General features: G+C 41.4%; 1 protein-coding gene across 2 annotated transcripts in view; it reads right to left on the reverse strand.

The window, feature by feature from the left end:
* Positions 1–4,509: 4,509 nt before the first annotated feature.
* The window catches only part of VAV1 (vav guanine nucleotide exchange factor 1), a 91,532-nt gene continuing 68,485 nt past the window's right edge, over positions 4,510–27,556 (reverse strand). The window contains exons 22-27 of one of the 2 annotated variants that reach the window (XM_004447623.5): positions 21,784–21,815; positions 18,385–18,501; positions 16,194–16,281; positions 13,539–13,653; positions 7,043–7,191; positions 4,510–4,818 (exon numbers count right to left, since the gene is read on the reverse strand). In XM_004447623.5, the coding sequence (XP_004447680.1) occupies positions 4,765–4,818; positions 7,043–7,191; positions 13,539–13,653; positions 16,194–16,281; positions 18,385–18,501; positions 21,784–21,815 (555 nt within the window). In that variant the 3' untranslated portion in view covers positions 4,510–4,764. Of the gene's footprint in view, positions 4,819–7,042; positions 7,195–13,538; positions 13,654–16,193; positions 16,282–18,384; positions 18,502–21,783; positions 21,816–27,556 lie in introns of both variants that reach the window. The other variant, XM_004447622.4, reaches the window with a different exon arrangement.

Genomic DNA, 27,556 nt, shown 5'->3' on the forward strand with positions numbered 1-27,556 from the left:
AGGGGGAAGTCACAGTTCCTGAACCCCCAAGGCTCCATGCCCACTCCCCTACCCCTTTCTAGTTATGTGACCCTTCAAATGAAAACACTTCCCGCCAGATTCCAGAGTCCTGAGCAGGCCCTTGGCCAGGTGTGAGCAGGTGTTCTCTGGGTACTGGCTTGCCTAGGGGTGGACAGAGGCATAAGAAAGCCACTTTGGTGGTGATTAAGAGTGTGGCTTTACAAAGGTTTAGAAAAAAGATGAGGGAAGCGGATGGGGCTCAAGCGACTGGGTTCTCATCTACCATATGGGAGGTCCAGGGTTCGATTCCAAGGGACTCCTGGTGAAGGCAAGCTGGCCTGCATGGAGAGCTGGCATGGCAAGATGACACAACAAGAAGAGACACAGAGGAGAGACAATAAGAGATGCAGCAGACCAGGGAGCTGAGGTGGCACAAGCCATTAAGCACCTTTCTCCCACTCCAGAAGGCCCCAGGATTGGTTCGGTGCCACCTAAAGAGAAAGACGAGAAGACAAGCAGACCCAGAAGAATGCGCAGCAAATGGACACAGAGCGCAGATAGTGAGTGCAAACAATGGGAGGCGGGTAAATAAATAAATAATTGCTGTAGCTTTGTGGTAAATTTTTTTAAAAAGAAAATAGATGAATAGCTAGATAGGTATGGATGGGAAGGTAAATAATGGAGATAGATAGATAGATAGATGATATAGATAGATGATAGATGACAGAGGGTATGGCTGATGATATAGCTAGATGATGAATAGATATAGATGATGAGCGATGATAGCTGTATAGGTAGATGTAAATGAAGATGATAGCTAATAGAAAATGAGATATAGAGGAAGAGATCAAAAGAACAATATGGCAAAAGTGGCAAAATGTTAAGTGTTGGTAAATCTGGGTGCCTGAGAGTGAGATCTGTTGAATCCTCTGGATAGGTTTTGCATCATTTTTTTTTCAACTGTCATGTCAATTGGAAATTATTTCAAATTTAAAAGTTTTGAACAAAAAAGAGTGAGGCTTCACGTTTAGACACATTCTAATTCTGTGCCTTTGAAAAAGTGGCTTCATTTTTTTCTGGGTTCAGAGAGGTGAAGTCATATCCCCCAAATTTACAGCTAATTTATGGGGGCAGAGACAGTCTCTGCTCCCTCCTGGAGCCCTGGTCCCTGTGCTTTGCTGCCTACAAAGCTGGCTATGAGATTAAATTAGATAATGTGAATGAAGCACGTATCATGGTGCTAGGCAACACTAAATGAATTTTCAACATACGCGGCTGTGTCCAACATTAGTGTGTATGGGGGGGTAATATTTGGGAGTATTAACTATTTTCTCCAAATTACTTATAGCGCACGCCCTTCCCCTGTCCCAGCTCCTTACAGAAATCCACCTTTTGCCACTCATAAGGGTTTTTTGAGCAATGCACTGGAGATTTACCAAAGAAGCAACTTCCTACCTTGTGAACTTCAGAAACCTATTGAAAGATTCTGAATCTTGGACTTTTGAGCTTCAAAAATCAAAGGAGAATTGCATCCATCAGCCATGTGGGATCTAAGCCCCCTCTCGATCTAGAGGTGGAGTGGACATAACTATCCCAGGGTCCACAGGATGGACGAATAAAATATGGATTACAGCAGACTCACTGGTATTCTACTATAGAACTATTGTGACTCTAGCAGTGGAAGAAATTGTAGCATTGATGTGGAGACAGTGGCTGTGGTAGTTGCTAAGGGCAGGGAGAGGGAAGAAGAGATGTGATGTGGGGCATTTTGGGGACTTGGAGCTGTCCTAAATGATATTGCAAGGACAGATGCTGGATGATATATATCCTGCCATAACTCACTGAATGAACTGGGGGAGTGTAAACCACAATGTAAACTATAATCCACGTGGTGCAGCAATGCTCCAAAATGTATTCACCAAATGCAATAACTGTGCCACACTGATGAAAGTTGTTGTTGATGAGGGAGGAGTGTAGGGGGGTGGGGTGTAGGGTATGTGGGAACCTCTTATATTTTTAATGTAACATTTTTTGTGATCTAGGTATCTTTTTTTAAAAAGACAATTTTAAAAAAAATTTTAAACCCTCCACTAAAAAAAAAAAAGAAGCCCAAAGGACTCCTGTTTTTAAAAATCTGGCCATAAATAATGATGTGGGAGCACTTTCATAGGTCCGAGCCAGCTTTTCCTGCAACAAAATATTAATAGAGCAGGGTACCCCAATGTGGAGAAGAGTTGGGTGGGAAAGAATAGAGTTAAATGCAGGTTCTAAAGAAGAACCCTGTGCCCTATTTAGCCCACTCCCAGCCCAGATTGCTTCAGAATATCTGAGGAAAAAAGAATTCCCTAGTGCCACCTGGAGTCCAGGAAACAGCAAGCTCTACCTAGTTCTCCCAACTGCGCATGGTGGCATCCGTTGAGTAGAGTTGGAGCTTGGGGATCTTTGTAGCTTCCCAGTACTTGGAGAGAAGGCAGCAGACCCTATCAGTGCCCCACTCGTATCTCCACAGCACTTACAACATCCACACATTTGGACAAATGGTTTCCAGACCCTTGTGGTCCTCTGGCACCAGAACATGCTGTTCCTGCATGGATAGAGTCCTCAAGCAGTGACTGATGATAGTTGATGGATAAAGAGCCCTCTTCTCTCAACTCGGAAGTGTTTTATTACATTGACTCCCAGAGATCCTCGGTGGAACTGAGCTCCAGTTGCCCGTGGTGGTAACAAACTCATGAGCACAATTTTTCTCTTTTGCGTCCCCATCTCTTCCTCACTTCTTTCTGCTGCTTCCAGGAATCAACTCCCAGATACACAACTCACCCCAAAGTCCTTATCTCAGAGTCTGCTTCTGGAGGAGCTGTGGTAGATTGAATTGCATACCCCAGTGTAGACACGTGCTTGATCTGAATCCATAATTCCTTGAGTGTGAACCCATTGTAAACAGGACCTCTCGAAGATGTTGTTTTTAGTTAAGGTATGGCTAAACTGTATGAGGTATAGATTAATCCATATTACTGGAAGCCTTAGATAGAGAAGAAACTGGAAGCTGGAAGTTGGAGAAGGCCACAGAGAGAAGCTGGAAATCAGTGGAAGCTGGAGGAGCAGAAAGAAAAGGTCTTGTCACATGACAGGAAGCAGAGAAACAAGCCAAAAAAATCCAAGGATTGTCAGCAGCCAGCACCAGAATGGTACAGATTTTGAGGAGAAAGCATGATCTTGCCCATCTCTTGATTTTGAACTTCTAGCTTCAAAACAGGGAGCCAATAAATTTCTGTTGTTTAAACCAACTCATCGTGAGGTATTTGTCATAGCAGCTCAGACAAACTAAGACAGGAGCCCAACCTAAGACAGTGGCCACATAACGTGTCCAAATCAGGACACTTTGGAGAATGGGACAATAATTAAGAATAACTACAGGAAAGAGGATGTGGCTCAAGTGATTAGGGCTTCTGCCTACCATATGGGAGGACCTGGCTTCGATCCCTGGGACCTCCTGGTAAAAAAAAAAAAAAGAAGGGTACCTGTGCAGTGCGCCAGTGCCTGTGCAGTGCGCCAAGTACCCTCACAAGTACCTGCGCGGTGAGCCGAGTGCCCACAAGCAAGCCAGTGCCCATGCAAGTGAGTCATGCAGCAAGATGATGACGCAACAAAAGAGAGATGAAGGGGAGAGTCAAGGTGAAGCACAGCAGAGACCGGGAACTAAGGTGGCACAAGGGACAGGGAACCTCCCTCCACATCAGAAGTCCCCAAGATTGAATCCCAGTGAATCCTAAAGAAGAAAAACATGAAGAGAAGACAACAGAGAAATGGATACAGACGATCACACAGCGAATGACCACAAAGAGCAAAGGGAATAAAAACAGCAGAGTGGGGGAAGGAGGAGGGGATGGGAAGGTAGAGGGGGGAGAGGAAAATAAAAATAATAATTACTGCAGCTAGGATCACCCCCAGGTAGGCCAGAATATAAATCACCCCACCCCAATGGGGTAGGTGGAGAAGTAGGTGGAGGTCTCATGAGTGCCACAAGGGAAGTGAAAAGTGCAGAGGGCTCGAAGTGAATCAGAAGCAATGACAGCTCAGCAGGTGGCAGAGGATCATGATCAAGGACCAGCTGTCCACAATCAAGGGCCAACATCCCAGTGAAAAGGCCCCTGGAATTCAAACATAACCTTTGGGAAACCAGACTGAGGAGACCCCAACTCAACTGGGATGAAAGTTCTACCATTCGGTGTAACGCATTGGGGGAGGGACTCAAAAGAATAATTAATATTGACATTAATTAATATTCTCTTTCAGTAATTAATAGTAACAGGAAAAAAAATAAAGAGAGTTAGGTTTTTGTAATCCTGAATCTAAGAGTGTAAAATTCTTCCCCGCTACAGGGGGATGCCATTCGCTCCTTCAGAGCTTACTACAAATGTCTGGAAAAGGTACTACAACTGGGAGGTAGGGGTTGGTGAGAGGGCCCCTTCCCCATCTTTTCCCTTACTGAGCCTCCTGAACAACATCCAACCTCTAATCATCATTTTATTGACAGCGGTTGCCTTCCTCTCCACCTTCTCAAGAGGACCCAAGAGGAAACCAATGTGTTATAAGTTAATGGTAGAATGGCCTCCCTGAAGCGCTGTCGGCCTGGCCCTGGCCTTCCACGGTCCATCCCAGACTCTCGGCCCGCCGGGGCCTGTCACAGCCCCTCGCCCCACTGCCAACTCATTCTGGGCTCAGAACCTGGAGTTTCCCATCTCTCTGCCAATGCACCAGGTCTCAGCAGTACTCAGAATAATCTTCCTCCACGTAGTTGGAGGGGAACCATCCAATCTGGAAGAGATGAGGAAAGAGTCAGGGCAGCCTCTGTAGGTCCTTCCACCGTTCTTCAACACACCAGGCAGGCTCCACCTCAGAACCTTTGCACCTGCCAGTCCTTCTACCCAGAAAGTACATTCTCCAGGTATATACATGACTAGCCTCCTCACCTCCTATAGGTTTCTTCTCATACAATACCTTAAGTCTTTATCAGTAAGGCCTTCCCAATCACATGATCTAAAATTGCAAAACCCAACCTACCCCAGTACTTTTTAATCCCCTTTTCCTGATGTATTCTTCTCCATAGCACCTGTCACCATATGGCTGATTACATTTTACTTATTTACATGTTTATTTTGTGGCTGATTACGTTTTACTTATTTACATGTTTATTTTCTGTCTGCCCCGCTATGACGTGAGTTTCAGAAGGTCAGGGAGTTTTGTCTTATTCACTGCAGAGTTCCAAGAGCCTAGAACATTACCTGGCACACAGTAAGAACTTAAACAATATTTGTTGAATGGATGGGTGGGTGGATGGATGGTCAGACAGAAGGATGGATGGATGGGTAGACAGACAGATGGGTGGACAGATGGACAGATGGATGGATGGACAGATGGTGAATGGACGGATGGATCAACAAAGGAATGGATGGATGGATGGATGGATGGATGGATGGATGGATGGATGGATGGATGGATGGATAGACGGACAAAGGGGTGGATGGATGATTGATGGATGGATGGATCAACAAAGGGATAGATGGGAGTTGGACTTGGCCTAGTGGTTAGGGTGTCCGCCTACCACATGGGAGGTCCACGGTTCAAACCCCGGGTCTCCTTGACCCGTGTGGAGCTGGCCCATGCGCAGTGCTGATGTGCGCAAGGAATGCCCTGCCATGCAGGGGTGTCCCCTGCATAGGGGAGCCCCATGCACAAGGAGTGTGCCCCATAAGGAGAGCCGCCCAGCATGAAAGAAAGCGCAGCCTGCCCAGGAATGGCACCACACACAGAGAGCTGACACAGCAAGATGATGCAACAAAAAGAGACACAGATTCCCGGGCCGCTGACAACAGAAGCAGACAAAGAAGAAAAGACGCAGCAAATGGACACAGAGAACAGACAACCAGGGCGAGGGTGGGGAGGAAGAGGAGAGAAATAAAAATAAAGACTTAAAAACAAAACAAAACAAAGGGATGGATGGATGGACAAAGGGATGGATGGATAGACAGGTGGATGGTGGATGGATGAATCTTTTACAGTCATACTTTTTTAAACACGCCATCCCAAAATGTTTCCTCAAACCCTAATTGTCCTCCGTAGTTCTTAACAAAACTGTTAACACAAGCAAATATCCAGGTCATTTTCTCATGTGCATTTCTCCAGTAGAATATAAGTCCCTAACAAGTGTTCTGTCTTCATTCAACAAATATTTTTGAAAAACCATTACAAGTAAGGCAGTATCCTGGAGACTGGGAATTCAGCAGTGGATGGAACAGAGACTGTTCTCTGCCTTTGTGAAGCAAAAAGTAAGAACTTGGCAGAAGCAGAAACCCCATTTTTAGGAACCTCAAGGTCCCGTCCATTCCCGACCATCCAAACTCAAGGAGACAAGAGAGCCTGGTGATTATCCCAGCTCTGCTTTTTTAGGCATTCAATATGCTATGTGCCAAGTACGTTTTCAGGCACTGGTGATAATGCAGTGAATAAAAGAGGCACAAATTCCTCCCTGCCTTTGTTCTCCAAATACGTCACCCACTCTCTCGCCACTGGGCCTTTGCACGTGCTAGCCTCCCGACTGGACCACTTTCCCCCAATTCGTCACGCACCCTTTTCATTCAGCTAACTTCACGGATCCCTCAGAAATAAATTGGGGGTCTCAGAAGACATCCTGACCCACTCACAGGGTGGGTGAGGGGTTCCCTCAAGACCCCCACACTGACTTGTGCTTCCCCATCCCAATTCTGACCACACTACATTATACCCTCTTGGGTACAGGTCTCTCCTCTTCCCTAGACTATGTGCTCCGTGAGGGCAATGACTGTGCTCATTTATGTCTCCTTGGCTGCCGACAGAATTCCTGGCACACAGTAGTTGCCCAATAAATGCAGCATGAATAAGTGAATGAAATACCTATGTCCCTTCCCCTCCCCTGAACAGGGAAGACGTCTATGAACCCAAAATCCCAGTGCAACCCCGCCACGGCGAGGTCAAGCCCCAGACCCCTGCCCGGCTGTCTCACCCGGCCATAAATCTCCCCTCGCCACCAGCCTTGCTGCCCTTTCTTGTTAAGGATCTTGATGATGTCACCCTCCTTGAGGGACAGCTCCGATCGGTCCCGGGCGCAGAAGTCATAGCGGGCCTTGGCTGTGCCAAAATACTTCATGCTTCCTACTGTGGAGGGGAAAGCAGAGGTGGGAGAAGAGCTGGGGACAGATGCCCACCCTCCATGGGCAAGGGGGAGGGGCATGCCTTCGGGAGGATAATTCTGGGAAGAAGGACCCTTCAGTGCTTTTTTTTTTTAATTTTTCTAGTATGGTTTTATTTCTTAGCAAATTAGGTTTTTAGATGTTTAGCAGGATACAATTTTAATTTCATATCTATGTGTATAAAAATCATTTACCTTAAATTCATTGTGCTCAGAAACTTCTATACTCTGTCTTCGTTAAATTTTTTTTTGTATTTCCAATTTTTTTAATTCACTTTTTCTTATTTTCATATAGTTTTCACAAATATATACCACAGGGTAATTACTAACAAAACTAAGATATAAAATAGTCTATCAACACCAATATTCCCCATGACATTGTTTTATTCTTTTTTTTTAAAGATATATAAATACCAATGCTTCTTTGTGCAAATTGTCAGGAGTCCTGTGTTCTGAGAAAACACAATTATGTTCCCAGCATCATCCTCCCAGCCCAGCCAACATCCAGATTTAGAAAATAAATCCATGTACTAATTTGTTAAATGGTTTCTGTATATTTATATGAAAAGGAACCAAAAAACGTGGAAAAATTCATTCTAGGCTATTAGTATTATCATCCTGGAAGGACCAAGGATCAAAAAAGAGAGAGTGGGAGAGAAAATAAAATAAAATAAAATAAAAGACATGGAGAATGTTTCAAAGTACAGTAATAAGTGAAATGGAAGATTATAAAATTAATTTATAGTATTTCTGAAAATATGCTAAAATGGGTGGTCTATATATTCACAAGAACAAACAATATTTATTTGTGATAAGAATAGGGACCATATAGGGAATTCTGCTGTTATTTTTATATTAGTTTGTCAATAATACAACATTTAACAATAAATAATTTTAAACCCCTCTTTAAAAATTTTTTGGACCTATAGGAATTCAGAAATTAGACCATGCATGTGACTCTTCTGATAAATTTACTCCAGAATGCACACCAGTAAACAATCTATGGGTCAAAGAAGAAATCACAAGGGAAGTTAAGAAATATCCTGAGGCAAATGAAAACAAAAATACAACACACCAGAACTTACAGAATGTAGCAAAGGCAGTGCTGAGAGAGAAATGAATAGCTCTAAATGCTTACGTAAAAAAGAAGAAAGATCTCACAAGAGAGACCTAACCTCACATCTGAAGGATCTAGAAAAGGAAGAGCAAACTAAACCCAAAGTGAGCAGAAGGAAGGAAATAAAATAGATTAGAGTGGAGATAAGTGAAATATAGAATTTAAAAAAAAAAAACAGAATCAACGAAACCAAAAGTTGGTTCTTTGAAAAGACCAATAGAATCAACAAACTTTAGCTATTCTGACAAGGAAAAAAAGAGAGAGCGAGAGAGGGAGGACAGCGGAAATGAAAGGGGGAACATTACCACTGACCCCAAGAAATTAAAGGGATTGTAAGAAGATACAAAGAATAAATTTATAGTAATAAATTAGACAACCTATTGAAATAGACATATTCCTAGAAAAAAACATAAACTACCTATGACTTCAAGAAGAAAGAGAAGACCTCAACAGACCAATAACAAAGAGATTGAATCAATAATCAAAACCTCTCAACAAAGCCCAGGACCAGATGGTTTCACCGGGGAATTTTACCAAACATTCCAAGAACAATTAATACCAATCCTGCTCAAACTTTTCCATAAAGTTGAAGAAGAGGAAACATTTCCTAACTCATTCTTAGAGGTCAAAATCATCCTCATAACGAGCCAGACAAAGATACCACAAAAAGGAAAATTACAAACCAATATCTCTTATGAATATAGATGCAAAAATCTTCAACAAAATAACAGAAAACCTAATCCAACAGCACATTAACAGAATTACACACCATGATCAAGTGGGATTTATCCCTGGTGTGCAAGGTAGTTCAACATAAGAAAACCAATTAATTTAATACCACATTAATAGAAAGAAAGGGAAAAAACACACATGATCATCTCAACTGACAAAGACAAGGCATTTGAGAAAATCCAGCATGCTTCTTGATAAAAACACTCAGAAAACTAAAAATAGAAAGAAACTTCCTCAGCATGATAAAGGGCATATATGAAAAATCCATCATTAACATCATACTCAATGGTGAAAAACTGAAAGTTTTCCCTCTAAGATAACGAAGAAGATAAGGATGCCCACTGCCACCACCGTTATTCAACATTGTAACTGGAAGTTCTTGCCAGGATGATTAAACAAGAAAAAGAAATAAAAGGCATCCAAACTGGGAAGGAAGAAGTAAAACTTTCCTTATTTGCAGATGACATGATCCTATACAGACAATCATGAAAATCTACAACAAAACTAGCAGAACTAGTAAAGTAATTCAGCAAAGTAACAAGGTACAAAATCAACAGGCAAAAATCAGTAGAAACCCTATATATTAGTAATGAACAATCTGAAGAAGAAATCAAGAAAAAAATCTTTTTACAATATTTTAAAATATCCATGAATAAATTTAACCAAGGATGAAAGGAAACTACAAAACATTACTAAGAGAAATCAAAAGATCTAAATAAATGGAGGGACAGTCTATATTAATGGATTAGATGACTGAATTTTGTTAGGATGCCAGTTCAGCCTAATGTGATTCACAGATTCAGCACAATCCCAATCAAAATTCCAACTCTCTTCTTTGAAGAAAGAGAAAAACTAATCATCCAATGTATGTGGAAGGGGAAAGGGTCCAAAATGGCCAAAACCAACTTGAAAAAGTACAAAGTTAGAGGACACACACGTCCTAATTTTAAAATTTTTATAAAACTTTGGTAGTCAAAACACCATGGTACTGGCCCAAGGACAGACATACAGACTAATGGAATTTAACTGAGAGTTCAGAAGTAAACCCTCACATCTATGACCAATTGTTATTTTTGACAAGGACTCAATAGGAAATAACAGTCTTTTCAACAAATGTTGCTGGAAAACTTGATATCTATTTACAAATGAAGGTGGACCATAATTCATACCATACACAAAAATCAATTCAAAATGGATCAAAGACCTAAATATAAGAACCAAAACTATAAAACTCCTAGAGGAAAACGTAGGAAGGCATCTTCAGGACCTTCTATTAGGCAACGGTTTCTTAGACTTTACACCAAAAGCATGAGCAACAGAAGGAAAAATAGATAAATGGGATTTCATCAAAACTGAAAGCTTTTGTATATCAATAGACTTCACCATAAAAGCAAAAAGACAATTTTAAGAATGGGAGAAAATATTTGGAAATTATATATCCAATAAGGGTTTAATATCCATAATATATTATTAAAAAATCCTACAACTCAACAACCCAAAGACAAAAAAAAAAAAAATTTAAAAATGGGCAGGACCTACTTTGGAGTTTGTGCTCCCAAGTGTGATGGAGCTGGACTCAGATGTGACTTCTCTGCACATGCCTCTTCTGTCCTTTTTATTGAACCTGTAGTTGGCGCTGGGGTGGGTGTATGCCCAGGAGACTTGAATCTTTGGGCTGTCCATGTGCCAGCTGGGGCCTGAGCCTCAGAGAGTTGCAACACCTACTCTCCAGCACATTGGATTTACCCAGGTCAGCTAACAAGGAGGTGAGGATCGACAATGACCACACCAAGGAACCCAGAGACTCTACAACTACAAGCAGGAGTCCCATCCATCAGCCATGTGGGATCAAAGCCCCCTCTCCGTTAAGAGATGGAGTGGGCAACACCATCCCAGAGTCTTCAGGATTGGGGAATAAAATATGGGCTAGAGTGTACTTACTGGTATTCTACTATAGAATTATTGTGACTCTAACAATGGAAGAAATTATATCATTGATGTGGAGACAGTGGCCCTGGAGTTACTGAAGGCAGGGAGAGGGAAAAAGAGGTGTAATACAGCGGCATTTTTGGGAGTTGGAGTTGTCCTGAATGATACTGCAAGGACAGATGCAGAACATTATATAACCTGCCATAACCCACTGAGTGGACTGGGAGAGAGTGTAAACTACAATGTAAACTATAACCCATGCTGTGTAGCAGTGCTCCAAAATGTATTCATCAATTGCAATGAATGTACCACACTAACGAAAGAAGTTGTTAATGTGGGAAAAGTAGGGGGTGTGGGGAGTGGGGCATATGAGAATCTCCTATACTTTTGTAATGTAACATTATGTGTGATCTATGTATCTTCTAAAAATAAATTAAAAAAATATATTTTTTAAATGGGCAGGAGACTTGAATAGACATTTCTCCAAAGAAGATATAAATGGCCAATAAGCACATGAAAAGATGTTCAACATCTTTAGCCATAAGGAAATGCAAATCAAAATCACAATGAGATACCGTTTCATGCCCACTAGAATGGCTACTATTTAAGAAATGGAAAATTACAAATTTTGGAGATGATGTGGAGAAATAAAAACAGTCATTCATCATTTCTGGGAATGCAAAATGGTGCAGCCGCTGTGGAAAACAGTTTGCAGTTCCTAAGAAAGTTAAGTGTAGAATTACAATATGATCCTAGTAATGGAAGAAACTGTAGCATTGATGTGGAGACCGTGGTCAAGGGAGTTGCTGAGGGTAGAAGAGGTGTGCTATGAGGGCATTTTCTGGACTTGGAGTTGTCCTCAATGATATTGCAGGGACAGATGCAGGACATTATATATCCTGCCATAACTCACTGAATGGACTGGGGAAGAGTGCAAACTACAATGTAAACTATAATCCATGCGATGTAGCAGGGCTCCAAAATGTACTCATCAAATGCAATGAATGTGCCTCATTGATGAAAGAGATTGTTGATGTGGGAGGAGTGGGGGGTGGTGAGGAGTGGGGTATATGGGAACCTCTGATATTTTTTAATGTAACATGTTGTGTGATCTATGTGTCTTTAAAAAAAAAGATAACAAAAGATTGAAAAAAAGATGCAATATGACCCAGCAATCCCACTTCTAGGTACACACACACACCAAAAAAAAAAAAAAAACTAAAAGGAGTGACTTGAAAAGACATTTCTGGCCAAAAGATGGAAGCAACCCAAGTGTCCATCAACAGATGAATGGATAACTAAAATGTAGTAGATATGTACAATGGGATATTATTCATCCATAAAAATGAATGAAGTTCTGATATAGACAAAAACTTGGATGAACCTGGAGGACATCATGTTGTATGAAATAAGCCAGACACAAAAGGGCAAATATTGTATGATCTCATTAATATGAAATAATTAGAAAAAGCAAATTCATGGAGTCAGAAACTAGAATACAGGTGGTCACGGGCTGGGTGGGGGAGGGAATGGGGAGTTAAACTTCATTAGCTCAGAGCCCCTGCTTAGGATGATGGGAAAGTTTTAAAAATGGACGGTGGAGGTGGCAGCACAAAATTGTGAATGTAATTAATCCCACTGAATTGTAATTTGAATACATTTGAAAGGGGACATTTTATGCTGTGTATATATTAATAGAACAAAATTTAAAGAAAACAGAACTGTACAACACAGACAGTGAACTCTAATGTAAACTATGGACTATAATTAGTAGCATAATTATAACATTTTTTCATCAAGTTTAACAAAGGTATCCTGCTAAAGCAAAGTGCTAATAATAGGGGAAACTATTTGTGTGAGGAGGGAACATGGGGACTAACTGTATTTTCAGCATGATTTTTCTGTAAACCTACACCTTCTCTGATTAAAAATAATAATAAAACTGAAAAATATTGCACTCCAGCAAAATAAAATATGAATTCCAATCAGGATTTTTAAAATCGAGAAATACATGGAAACAAGAAATAGAGTGGGAGTCTCAATAATTGCTGATACTGTATTTGCAGTTAAATGCGATTGTTACAAAAAGATCCCTAGAATATATATCATATTGTTTAATAACACACTGTATCCAACATTCTAGATAATTTCAACAAGCCACGTGGGTAAGACATGCAAAGGAGGGAGAAATTAAGAGGGTCCTAAAGGCGTTGCTTTATTGTGGGAGAAGGTTATAAATACTGATTAACCCTTGATATTGACACAAAAACATAGGCTTTAAATGTGCAGGTGGAGCCCCCTTTTGTTTCCTAGTGTCTTCATATTCTCAAATATTATAGAAAAGTAAACCTGCCTCACTTCCCATCTAAGGAAAGGAATATGCAAATCTCTCAAGGGCAGAAGGGCAGGAGTGGGAAGACTTTCCACTGTTGCACAGATAAGGTTTCCAGATGCCTGACTGGGGCATTCCCGAACTTCTCCTCCGTGACGGGAAGGGGTTGGGGCTGCAGCCCCCGTCTGGAGGCCTCTTACCTGGAGGTTTGCTGATGGCTCTCCGCTCAGGTTCCTTGAAGGGAAACTGCAAGGTGGTGTCCAGCGACTTGAAGCAATCCTTCAGAGAGTTCTGCTGGTAAAACTCCACCAGCTCCTAGCAAGAGGACGACACAGGAGATGCTGACACTGCCTGCCCAGTTTAACTCAGCAGGCCAGCCCATAAGGGGCCGGAGCTGGGAGACGACATACTCAGGCCCCCTCTGGCCTCCCAGGAAAGTGGCTCCTTGAATGTTCCCTGTGATGGAGAGCTCACTCCCTTCCTGGGTTGCCAGGACCACTTTATGGGGAAGATACCACACTGCTTAAAAACAGTTGTCCTAATAGCCAATTCACTTCATAACAAATTTATCAAATAGTCCATTTGCCTCATGACCATTTCACCACAATCAGTCCCAATGTGGGTGTCAAGTGTCTTATTTTTTTAATTAAGTAACAAATGCTGTTTATTAAGCACCTACTATGTTCTGGTCAGCACGCATATCACACATCACTAACTCTCCTAATAATCCTAAATGGTGATTATGTTTATGATCCTCCCATTTTATAAATGGAGAAATTGAGGCACAGAGAAACCAAGTCCCTTGTCCAGTGCCCCCATAGCCATAAAGGGGAAGATCTTAGATTCAGTCCCAGGAGAAACAGTACAGAGTACAGTGTGGTACTTAAGAGCCTCCTTCTGTAGTAATACTGACCCCAAATCTGATGCACATCTGAGTATTTCTTCCAGATATATTTACTCTGATTCTACAAGTGAGGAAACAATCAGGCAGGTCAAAATTAAAAGTCATTCTGTAAAACAAAATGTCTTGTGTTTTTAAGTTCTAAACAAAAAAAAAAAGCCAATATCATGAAAGACAAAAAAAAAAGTACTGTAAAACTATTGTAAATTTAAACTAAAGGAGGCTAAGGAGATCAAAACCAAATGTAATGCCTGATTACTGACTGGATCCTAGAGATAAAACGGCCATAAAGGATATAATGGGGTAATTGGGATTTGGGGATATGGGTTGTTGTACATTAAATAATGGTTTTGCATCAATGTTAAACTTCCTGAGTGTGCTAATGATATTGTGGAGAAGTAAGAATGCCTTTGCTCTTGGGATATCAATGTTGCAGTATATAGGGGTGATGGGTCTTAGCCCTCTCAAATAGTTCAGAATAAATGTGTAAGTTTGTGTGTGGGTATGTACCTAGAGAAAGAAAACAAATGAGGCAAATATGAATAATTAGTAAATCTAGGTGAAAGGTTCACAAATGTTCTTACACTATTCTGGTAACTTTTCTGAAATTTTTCAGAAATAAGATTTGGGGGAAATTTTTCAGGATAAAAATTTTAAGGGAGAAAATGATTTGTGGAATGAATTAACAGTCCTTAATGTTTTCAGGAGTCAAGAATCCCTTAGAAGATCAAGTAAAATATAAGGCACTCCTCCCCCACCCCAAAATTCAGATATGTGAAAAATTCAGGATTTTTCTTTCAGAGGACTCACAACCCCTCAAGGATCCACAAACCATGGGAAAGAAACCCTGCCTTAAACTAATAGGATCAAAATGTCTAGAAGCAGCTAAGGGGAGGGTGATGATGGACAATGCCCATTCCAAAAAGCAAAGAGTGTCCACAAATGCAAGCAAAGCAGTTCCTTCCTTATGTCCCATGAGGTCTGGGACCCTTCTCCGTCTAAAGCAGAGTGGGCATCACCATCCCAGGATCCTCAAGACTGAGGAATGAAAAAACATAAGGAGGGAATGAAACTACGGACTAAAGTAGACATTATTATTGCAGTAAAAGAAGAATTGATAACATTGATATACGGACAGTGGTCACCCTAGGTTCTGAGGGGAGGAGGAAGGAAGAATAGGTGGAACACAGGGCATTTTTAGGGCATCGGAATTGTCCTGCACGATTCTGCTATGACAGATACAGACCACTAAACATCTTGTTAAAACCAAAATTGTATGATGCAAAGTATAAACCATAATGGAACTACTGACCATGGTTAGTCACAATTCTCCAATATTTGTTCATCAATTGTAACAAATGTACCACACTCATGTAAGATGTTATTAATAGGGGGGAAATGTGGGGGGCGGGATTGAGAAGTCCTCTATATCTTTATATAACTTTTCTGTAAACTAAAACTTCTTTAAAAATAAAGTTTTTTTTTAATTTAAAAAATAAATAAATAAAATGTCTAGAAGACAGCCAAAAATTACAAGACACCAATAAGAAGCAAAATTATTCAAAAGCATTTGATTCTCAGTGTAATGGTCATCAGGCAAGTTACAAAGAGCTAAACCTTGAAGTATGACAGAATTTGGGGTCTGCTATTCTGTGACTCTAACTTCAGTTGCCCTCATCTGTGAAAGAGAACTCAGTGAAGGGATTAACTAGAGTCCAATCTATAACATATCTGGCACTCAACAAGTGCTATATAAATGATCACTGCTGTTATTCACTATCATTACTTTCATTGAGGGTCATCAGAGGAATGCATTTAAGACCAGTGGCCCCATAGTGACCTTGCAGAGGCTTCTCTGAGTGTGGGGATGTGGAGATCCCAAGACGGAGCTGCAGAGAGGATGCTGCATGGGCTCTAGGAGGCTGTGGTGGGGTGGGGGAAGATTGACCCTTACCATAAGCCCTCGGAAAGCCTTCTTCTCTGTGATTCGGTACAGCCCTTCTGCTGTCATGATTTTAATATGCTTGACCTCAACATTATACCTGGAACCAGAAAAAGAAGGCCAGATGGTCATTGGGCCCTGAGTCTGGGGTCTCATGCCCACACACTGCAAAGACTCAGCATCAGATCACACCCCCAGCCCTAAAAGAAGCATTCCTGGCTCCTACAGAGAAGAACTGACCACTGGATCCCAAAGTCTGAAAAGGCTGCCCACTACCCCAGTAGCATTTCCTCCCTGGGGCTTTTGCTGCTCTAAGTTTTAATTTCTACCTCTGAAAAATGGGGATCATCTTCTCTAACTCAAAGTGTTATTGAGAAGTTAGTAAGACCTTGCAAAGAAAGCAATATTCTAGAAGCGCTATGAAGAGATCTCCAAATCCAATATGGTGGTTCAGGACACAGAAGGAGACATTACTTCTGCTAATATGGTAGACTAGATAACCAAAAAACCCTCCTGTTACAAAATCCCTAGAAATGCTGAGAAAAAGACTGCTGAGTTGTCAAAAAAAAAGGTAAGGGAAAATCCCCAGAGGCCAAAAATGAAGATGACACTATAAAATCAAGCAGTAAGCAAGAACTGATGTTAGAGATATACTGAAAGGTTTGTTGATCTTGGTAACCAAGGCTCTTAGGTCTTTAAGAACATGTGGAAATATGAGATGAGTTACCAGGCCCCTGTGGAGCGCACCTATACCCCACAACATTGGATTGTCAAAGAGTTAGAAAAATCCCACCCACCAGCAGAAAGGGGTTTTTTAAAAGCTTGTCTTTGTCTAAACCAAAACAGAAAAGGTCACCCTCGAGAACTGATAACCTCAGGTATGTCCTCATTTAGATTTGGGGTTTGAATTTATACTACCAATGAAGTCTGGAAAGCTAAGAAATTAACCTAGAAAGTGGTCCTGACTTGGGTGAGTCCCTGGATTCCCCTGAGCTTCATTTCTCTGGATGGGTTATCCAGGAACCCAAGGTAGAAATGTCAGAGTAGAGAAAATAAATTTTAAAACATAGCATACAGAATGATCCTATTCATGTAGAAAGAACTCAATATAGAATGATAACTCTTTTCCTTTTGTGGCAATGTATACATGCATATCAAAATATTTTTTAAATAGACTGAAAGACAAAGTTTATTATAAAAGTTAATTTGGAGCAGTTAAAGAGGAAAAATCCAAATCGAGAGTCATGATAGAGTATGATTTAACCTTAAAAAAAAAAAAAAAAAAAAAAAAGGAGTGGTCCTGGGTAGGTAATAGCCTTAGCAATCCTAGAATAAGCAAATGCAGAATATCTCTGGAGGGACATACCCTTAACCCAGGCAGACTAAGATGCCCCTTCATGATCACTACACTAAATTATAAAAACCAATGAGGAAGTGATTCACCATGAGCACGAAGCAGCACACAATAAACAGGGCATGGGCAAAGTCTACAGTTTGATTCAAATTGTGTTTCTGCCTCTTCCTCGAGTACACTAAAAGTCCTTAGTAACATGGGAAATGGATGTAGCTCAACCAATTGGGCTCCCATCTACCATGTAGGAGGTCCAGGGTTCGATGCCCAGGGCCTCCTGGTGAGGGCGAGCCGGCCCATGCGGCGAGCTGGCCCATGCGGGAATGATGACCCATGCAGGAGTGCCACCCTGTGAGGGAATGCTGCCCATGCAGGAGAGCTGCCCCACACAGGAGTGCTGGCTGATGTGGAGAGCTGGAGCAGCAAGATGACGCAATGAGAGACACAGAGGAGAGAAAATAAGAAGGAGCAGAACAGGGAGATGAGATGGCGCAAGAGAGTAATCGCCTCTCTCCCACTCCGGAAGGTCCCAGGATTGGTTCCCAGGGCCGCCTAATGAGAATACAAGCTGACACAGAAGAACACACAGCGAATGAACACGGAGAGCAGACAACGGGGGAACGGCGGGGGGGAATAAATTTTTAAAATAAATAAATCTTAAAAAAAAAACTAATATCTCTTTCTCGTGCGTTTGTCAGGCCAATTAAATGAAACTAGGAAGGCAAAAGCACCCAGGACCCACTCAGTAAAAGGTGACTGTCACCACTGTCTACTCATAGAAAGTAAAACCTAGATGCTTCACCCTCAAGGCCCAGGGAATAGGGGAAAATGGGTCTGGGAAGGAAGAGTTACTTAATGCTGATGGCAAATTCTGCCGCGTCCTTCACCCTCTGCCGCACCAAGAATGTCCCATCGGAGCGGTTGGCGAGGATGTTCTCAGCCCCGGCGCGCTCCATGGGGCCAGCATACCTGCCAAGATACACCAAGGAGAGAGGTCTGCACAGCTCCAACACCTGGCCCCCAAATTGCCACCCTGAGGCTGCTTCATCCCCCACCCCGTGATTTTTCAAGTAACAGTTGAGACTCAACAGCCCTTAGACACCAAAATATGCCCTGGGAAGGCAGTGGCCAGAGTCCAGAAGTGAGCAGTGGCCATCAGACTTCTGTAAACCGAAGGATTAACATCTGGATTTCAGGGGAGCGCTCAGTCCTTTGGATCTGGTCGAGTCTGTGCTTCAACAGTCATTACTGAAAGTCCAGGGTATGTCTATCTCTGTGGTTCCCAGGATGGGACCAGGGTGAGGCAAGCGAGGCACTCACTGGGGGTGCAAACTTTAAGGGGGAGCCAAAGAACTCTGTCATCAGGATAAATAATATTTTAATGCAATAGTTTTAAAAATCATAATGAATGCAAAGTCAACCATAGAAAGAAATGAAGTACCGAAACATACTTTCATGTGGATGAACCTCCAAAACATTATGCTAAGTGAAAAAAACTGGACATAAAAGGGCATGAATTGTATGATTCCATTCATATGAAATACCGAGAATAGATAAATCCATAAACTTGCAAAGCAGATTAGTGATTACCAGGGGCTAAGAGAAGGGGAAATGGGGAGTGACTGTTTAATGGGTACATGACCTCCTTTTGGAGTGGTGAAAATATTCAGATGAATGTTTGGTGATAGTCACACAAGCACTGTAAGTGTACTACGTGCTGCTGAATTGTCCACTTTAAAATGGTGAATTTTAGGTTATACGAGTTTCTCCTCAATTAAAAAAAAAAAGAGGGAGAGGCTGTTGCTCAAGCAGTTGAGCTCCTGCCTCCCACATGGGAGGTTCCGGTTTCAGTTCCCAGTACCTCCTGAAAAAACAAAAACGTACAAGCAAAACAAAATGAAAAAAAAAAAAAAAACAACTCAGGGAAGCCAATGTGACTCAGTGGTTGAGTACCAGCTTCCCACATACAAGATCCCAGGTTCAATCCCCAGCCCCCAGTACCTAAAAAAAAAATTTTTTTAAGTAAAATTATCCATGTTGAACAAAATGTCAAAATTGGCAGCAGGGGAAAACGGGATCTAATCCATGTTGAACAAAATGTCAAAATTGGCAGTGGGGGGAAACGGGATCTGACCCTGCTCTTGCCAAGTTCAACTCCTCTCCTTTCAAATCCAGGTCCTGTTGGCGTCTGTCTTTAATTAGAATTTTGATATTTTGCTCCTCTTGGATTCTGTTTTGCCTTACTTATTTTTTTTTAATATTGCATTAAAATATAATTTATCTTGATAATTGTGTTTTTTTGCATCCCCTTACATTTTTGCACCTGAGGTGAGTGCCTCACTCTCCTCACCCTAGTACCAGCCCTGGAGACCACATCTTGGCATGAAAAGGTGGCACAAGCATAGCCTTAGAGACCATGGTTTGAGTCCTGGCTCTGCCACTTGCTTTCTTGTTGACCTTGGGATGTGAACCCCAATTTCTCCCCTGAAAAAAGTGTGGTTGGCACTCAGGAAATAGGAATGTTATTGTGGCCATTGTTACTATAATTACTATTAACAGTCAGTAAAATACAGGCTTTGGAGACAGATGGACTAGGGTTCGAATCCCACTCCCATCACTTCCTCACCATGTGACACAATAAATCACCTCTCTGAGCCTGGATTTCCTCCTCTGGAAAAGGGGAGTAAGAATAGCATCTACTTCAAAGTGTTGTTGTCAGAATTAATTGTGCTCACTAAAGCACTGATACACAGTCATAATAGCAATACCATATTGCCGTAGGTCTAATACTTCAACAATTGTGAAATGCACCATTCTTTTACATGCCACTTAGAAAGAAAGATGACTTCCCACAAACTTTGGCAGAGGGCTTAGACTCGATTGTAACACCAATCCCAATGCCAGAGATGTTAAACCGAAGAAAAATGTACATCTTAGAATTGATGAAATACAATAAAAGCAGGTAATGCCTTATGAAGTGTTTGCTTCATGCCAGGCACCAGTGTAAGCATTTAACAGGTAATATCTCACTCATTTAAGCCTCATAACAACCGGATGAAGTAGATACTGTTATTAATATTAACCTATTTTCTAGAGAGGAAAATTTAAGTACAGAGAGGTTAAGTTACTGGCCCAAGGTTACACAGCTGGGAAATGTTGGAAAGCAGGGTTTAAACCCAGGTGAGCTGGCTTCAGAAGTCACACTCTAAACCTCTACCATTCACTGCTCTGTACGCTCTGGGTGCTCAAAAAATGGGGGCTGCTATTACCATCACCACCATCACCATCATGACTATCATCATCCTCATTATCATCACCATCACCATCATCATTGTCACTACCACCGCCATCAGTATCACCATCACCATCATCACAATTATCACCATCACCATTATCACCATCACCATTATCATCACCATCATCATCACCATCACCATCATCATTACCATCACTGTCATCATCCCATCACCATCATCACCACTATCATCACTATTACCATCATCACATCGCCATCATCACCATCATCATCCTGATCATCACAGTCATCATCACCATTATCATCACCATCATCATCACCATCACCATCATCATCACCATCACCATCATCATTGTCACTACCACCGCCATCAGTATCACCATCACCATCATCACAATTATCACCATCACCATTATCATCACCATCACCATTATCATCACCATCATCATCACCATCACCATCATCATCACCATCACCATCATCATGATCATCATCACCATCATCTTCACCATCATCATCACCATTATCATCACCATCATCATCACCATCACCATCATCATTACCATCACTGTCATCATCCCATCACCATCATCACCACTATCATCACTATTACCATCATCACATCGCCATCATCACCATCATCATCCTGATCATCACAGTCATCATCACCATCATCATCACCATCATCATCACCATCATCACCATCACCGTCATCATGATCATCATCATCACCATCATCCCATCATCATCATCACTATCATCACCCCACCACTGTGACCATTTTTCTTCCAGTGAGACCATAATCAGAGACCCTCCTTTGTTTGCCATCTCCTCATCTGCCCCCACACAGGGCTCAACCCAGAAGTCAATGCTCAGGGTTCAAAGGATGAATAGCTGACTGGTCTGGAAATCCCTCTCATGGCCCACCCAGGCACCCATCCTAGAGAGCCCTGAGTTGATAAAAAAAAAAAAAAAAAGGACGTGGCTCTACTCACCAGAGATGAACAGACAGGTCCTGAGGGGGGCCCTGGGGATACAGACAGAGACTCAGACTCAGTGCACAGAGCCCAGCTGGGCTCCAAACTTCAGAGCACTTCATTCATTCATTCATTCATTCATTTCACTAGCATTTTTGAATGCCTACTATGTGCCAGGAACATGCTGTTCATTAAGTAAACAGTCCCAGAACCTAATGGAAGAGACTGGCCCAGTATATAAACCACTCTAAATCAGCAGTTGTCCAACGACATATTTTTGCACAGCCTTCAAGCTAAGAATTGTTTTTACATATTTTAATACTGACAAAATTCAAAAAAAAAGAATATTTTGTGGCACATTAAAACTATATGAAATTCACATTTTGGTGCCCATAAATTAAGTTTTAGTGAAATACATCCATGTCTATTCATTTCCATATTGTCTACAATTGCTTTTGTGTTACAACAGCAGAGTTAAACAGTCACGACAGGATCTGTCTGGCCCACAAAGCCAAAAATATTGAGTAACTGGCCCTTTTCAGACTTCTGATGACTTCTGATATGAGTCAATATAAAAGAGTTCATTCTCTCCATCGGGTCTTTGTTCAAAAGTTACCTTCCCTAATCATCCATTTAAATGTGCACACATATCTAACAACTGCTAATTCCCCTTCCCTGCTCTATTTTCTTCATGTGACTGCCACCATCAGACACATAAATATCTGTCTTATTTACTGTCTGATCAGGAATTTTGCTTGTTTCTTTTCACCTGTAATTCCATCACCTGGGATAGCATCCAGCATGTGGTAGGTGTTCAGTAATGGTTTGCTGAAGTAACGAGTAAATGTGTCATGAAAACCTATCACCAGGAGGTTGGGGGACAGGGGCTTCCATTGGGAAGGAAGTTACCTTGAGCCAAAACCTGTTAACTAAATAATGAGGGAGAGAGGACCCAGCCCACTATGGCCATGTGGGCAGGGACTTGGGGCTTAGACAGGATGGAGGGTAGAAAGAAAGATGAGAGATTGAGGGGGTCTTCAAGGCCATGGAAAGTGTAGGCAGTAGGAAATATCGGAAGATTTTCAATATAAGGCCAGTTGAAAATGGCAGTGGGTGGGGATATAATTTGGGGTCTTAAAATTTTTATTTTAGAGTAATTTTAGATTTACAGAAAAGTTGCAAAGACAGTACGGAGAGTCCTCAATACCCCTCACTCAGCTTCCCCTCATATTACCATCTTACATAATCATGGCATATTTGTCAAGACTAAGAATTTAACACTGACACATTACTCTTAACTACAAACTTCATTCGGATGTCACCAGTCCTTCCACTAATGTCCCTTGCCTATTCCAGGGTCCGATCTAGATGTCCCATTGCATTGAGACATGACCAGATTTTATTTTGGAAGGATCGCTCTTTCGAAGTGTGAGTGGAATGGAGGATGAGGGTAGGAGCATGAGCAGAACAGAGATACGGTAGACCAGTTAGCTGACTATAAGAGTGTGCCAGACAGGAAATTCTGATGCCTTGAATTTGGTGGTGGTGAAAGTAGTTAAAAGAGGTAGAGGGTGTAGAGAAATATTTAGGAACTTAAAATAAGAAGCATGGTGATCTATATCTGAGGAGTGAAGGTATGGTAGATTAAAGTTGACTGCAAACTCCGACTCTCCTCTCACCCAGAAATGGGGTCTATATCCCCTCTCCTCGTCATTCTCTAAGCTCAGGCCTTAAGACACTGGCAGCAATACAGCATTCTGGACTGGATCGAAGAATGGAGAAAAAAAGGCCCAAAAGGACATCATTGGCACATAGGAGAAATTGAAATATCGACTGTAAGCTGTATATCAATGTTAAATTTCTTGAACTTGACAACTGTACTTAAAGTGATTATATAAATGAATATCTTTGTTCTTAGAAAATACACACGGAACTATTAAATGTTCAAGGAGCATTATGTATACACCCTTCTCTCAAATGTTTAGAAAATAGACACAGAGACAGATGGCTGTATGGGTAGATGGATAGAAGGATGATTTGGCAAATGTGGCAAAATGCTAAAAGTCAGTGGATCTGGGTGTCTGGGTGGGGCAGGGTGGATGTTCGAGTCCTGTGTATGGGTTTTGTATTACTTTTGCAGCTATTGTGTAAGTTTGAAATTATTTCACAATAAAATGTTTTTAAAAATTAATTGGGGGTAAGCGGATGTGGCTCAAGTGATAGAGCTTGCGCCTACCATATGGGAGGACCTGGGTTCGATCCCTGGGGCCTCCTGGTGAAAAAGAGGAAGAGAAAGCATGCCTGCATGGCAAGCCAGTGCCCACACAAGTGTCCATGTGGTAATCCAGTGCCCGCACAAGTGTCCGTGCAAGTGCCCACATGGTGAGCCAGTGCCCCGTGCAAGTGAGTCACACAGCAAGATGATGACGCATCAAAAGAGAGACAAGGGGAGAGTCAAGGTGAAGCCAGCAGAAACCAGGAACTGAGATGGCACAGTTGACAGGGAACCTCTCTCCCCATCAGAGGTCTCCAGGATCGAATCCCGGTGAATCCTAGAGGAGAGAAAATGAGAAAAGAAGACAACACAGACAGCAAAAACAGCAGGGTAGGAGGAGGGGAAGGCGGGGTAAACAAATAAATAAATAAATTTTTAAAAATAATTAACTGGGGAGCAGATGTAGCTCACAAGTGGTTGAGCACCTGTTTCCCATGTTCAAGGTCCTGGGTTTGATCCCCAATACCTCCTAAAAACAAACAGAAAACCAACTCAGGGGGAGCAGGTATAGCTCAGTGGTTGAGCGCCAGCTTCCACATACAAGGTCCTGGGTTCAATCCCCAACCCCAGTACCTCAAAAAAAAAATTGACAACTTCTATTTCCTATCCCTTGGACTGGTCACTTTAGAGTCCTGGGCTGCCATATAAGAAGTCCAGCCATCCTGAGGTCACCACACTGGAGAGAACACATGGAGAGCATCTTTGAGGCTATATGGAAAGAGATGCCCAGCCAACCACCAGCTGTCCCACGTTTCAGTCATTCAAATAACCCCAGCCCAGGCATCATGGGACAAAGACAAATCATTTCCACCAAATCCTGTCCAAGTGGCAGATTCATGAGCAAAACAAATAATTCTGGTGTAGCATTATGGGTTTGATCATGTCCTCCACAAAGTTATATCCATGTCTTAACCTCTGGTCTTCCGGATATGAACCTATTTGTAAATAGGATCTCTGAAGATGTTTTTAGATAAGGTGAGGCCAAACTGAATCAAGATGGACCTTCATCCAAATAAATTTCTGTTCTTTAAGCCAACTAATCTCTGGTAATTTGTTATATCATCCCTCGCAAACTAAGATGGGTAGATGGATACAGAGCAATAGATCACCAAAACAGAAAGAAACATCTCTCCTTCATGAGTTAATGTTCACTTTCTTTCCTGGATAATTGGATGAATGGTGATCTCTAGAGAGAGATGTTTGAAAAGAAGACTGTGGGGTCAGTTCAGGTCATACTGAGTTTGAGATGCCTTGGAGACATCCAAGGGAACATACAAGTCTGGGGACAAAAGGTGAGCTCTAGGCTGGGGAAGGAAATTTGGTGTCATCTGCATTTAGGAGGCAATTAAAGCTATGGGTATACACAAAGTCACCAAAGGACAAACAAAGTTAGAAGAGATCACAGCTCATGAAATTGCAATATCTGAGAGCCAAGTGGAAAATGATGAGTCTTCAAAAGGTGTAAGATTGAATTATGTATCCCACTTAGATTTGTTCTTATTCTTAATCCACATTCCTGTAGCTGTGAACCCATTTGGAAATAGGACCTTCTGAAGATATTTTAGTTAAGATGTGACCCAATTGAATGAGAGTGGGTCTTAATCCATATTCCTGGCAGCCTTATAAAGAGACAAAACCAGAATCCAGAAGTTGGAGAATACCACAAGGGGAAGCTAGAAGTCACCACAATCTGGAAGAGTAGACAAAAGGAGAGGACATTGCCACATGATAAAAGGCAGAAATGCAAGACAAGAAACCCCAAGGATTGCCAGCAGTTAGTCCAGAACTCTATAGACTCTGAGAGAAAGCAAACCTTGCTGATTTCTTGATTTGGGACATCTTCTAGCCTCAAAACTGTGAGCTAATAAATTCCTGATGTTTAAGCAACCCATTGTTAGTATTTGTCATAGCAGCCTGGCAAACTAAGACGAAAGGAGACAGAGAAGCAGTCAGGGACAGAAGCAAAACCAAAAAGTGGTGCATCCCAAAAGCTGGAAGATATAAACATAGACAGAGTGGACAATGGCACTGAGAGGTCCAATGTCCATTTGGATCTGGTGATCTTAATGAGGAATATTCTGGTGGAACACTGGTGACACACATCACATGGGAGTGGGTTGAAAGTTAATGAATAGAGAAGGAATGCAAAAAGGAACAGAAACTAGCCAAAAGAGAAAGAAGAAAATGAAGAAGCTGATGAGGGTAAAGGCTCAAGATTGGTTGTTTTTAATAACAGAGACCAGTATACTTAAAAGTTACTGATATTTGTCTTCTAGCAGATTGGCAAAATTCAAAAGGTTTTATCAACCATGCTGTTGAAGAGGTTGTGGGAAAGCAGGGATGCTCACACATCAACAATGAAAATGTAAATTGATAAAAGCCTAATGGACAATCATTGGAGAATATTGCTCAGAGTTAAAAATGTATTTACCCCTTGACCCAGGATTCATGTTCCTGAGATATTTATCCTATAAGCACTGACATATGGAAATTGTTATTCATTGCAGTATTGTTTGAAATAGCAAATTTGGGAACTAGTCCAAAGTCCATCAATAAGGGACTGCTTGAGTCAACTAAGGGACAGCCACACAATGGACTATTTAAAAAGAATGCAGAATTCTTGAACTTAAGGGGGTTACAAAAGTGAATATACTTGTTCTTAGGAAATACACATGGAAATACTGTGTGTTCTAGAAGCATGTTATATACAACCTACTCTCAAATGTTCACAAAATTGATAGAAATAGATAATTATGATAGATGGATGGATAGATAAAAAGAGATGATGATGATGAAGAGATATACACATGCATAAATGCATACATAGAATGATATACAGCAAATGTTGCAAAATTTTAAAATTGGGTATCACAGTGGGCAAGATATATTGGAGTTCTCTGTAGGGTTGGGTTTTTTTTCCTTTGCAACTTCCCTGTAAGTTTGAATTTTTTTCAAAATTGGTTTAACAAAAAAGAATGCAGCTATTAAAGAAGAATGAGGGTGTTCTGTGTGTACTGATATGGAAAGATTCCAAGATGTATTACATTAAGTGCAAGAAAGCAAACTTCAGAATAGTGCATTTTGAACCTTTTGAGTAGACCATGGGGGAAATGAGAATCCACATTTTTATCTACTTGTATTTGCATTAAGAAACCCTAGAAGGACCTATAAGATATTAGTATCTCGGGAGGCAGGTGATACCAGGAGAATAGAGGTCTTGGGTGGAGGGATAATTGCAACTTTTTCTAATTTTTCCCAGATCCCTCATTGTAATGGGAGAGAACAGCATAGACTTAAGGAGGGAGCTACATTTGGAGGCAGAAATTGGAGTGACACTCAGATCTTGATTTCTGAATACCATGCCCCACTAAAAGACTAGAGCTCTTTGGATAAATGATTAATTCCAAGACTTCAGCAAGGAACATACAAAATAAACATGGTTTTGGGCCAGAAAGTAAGGAAGTGATCTAGAATAACGGGAAGATGTCAAAAAGACAGAGAATCCAGCCTGCTGGA

Source organism: Dasypus novemcinctus, chromosome 19 (genome assembly GCF_030445035.2).
Source record: "Dasypus novemcinctus isolate mDasNov1 chromosome 19, mDasNov1.1.hap2, whole genome shotgun sequence".
Classification (NCBI taxonomy): Eukaryota; Metazoa; Chordata; class Mammalia; order Cingulata; family Dasypodidae; genus Dasypus; species Dasypus novemcinctus.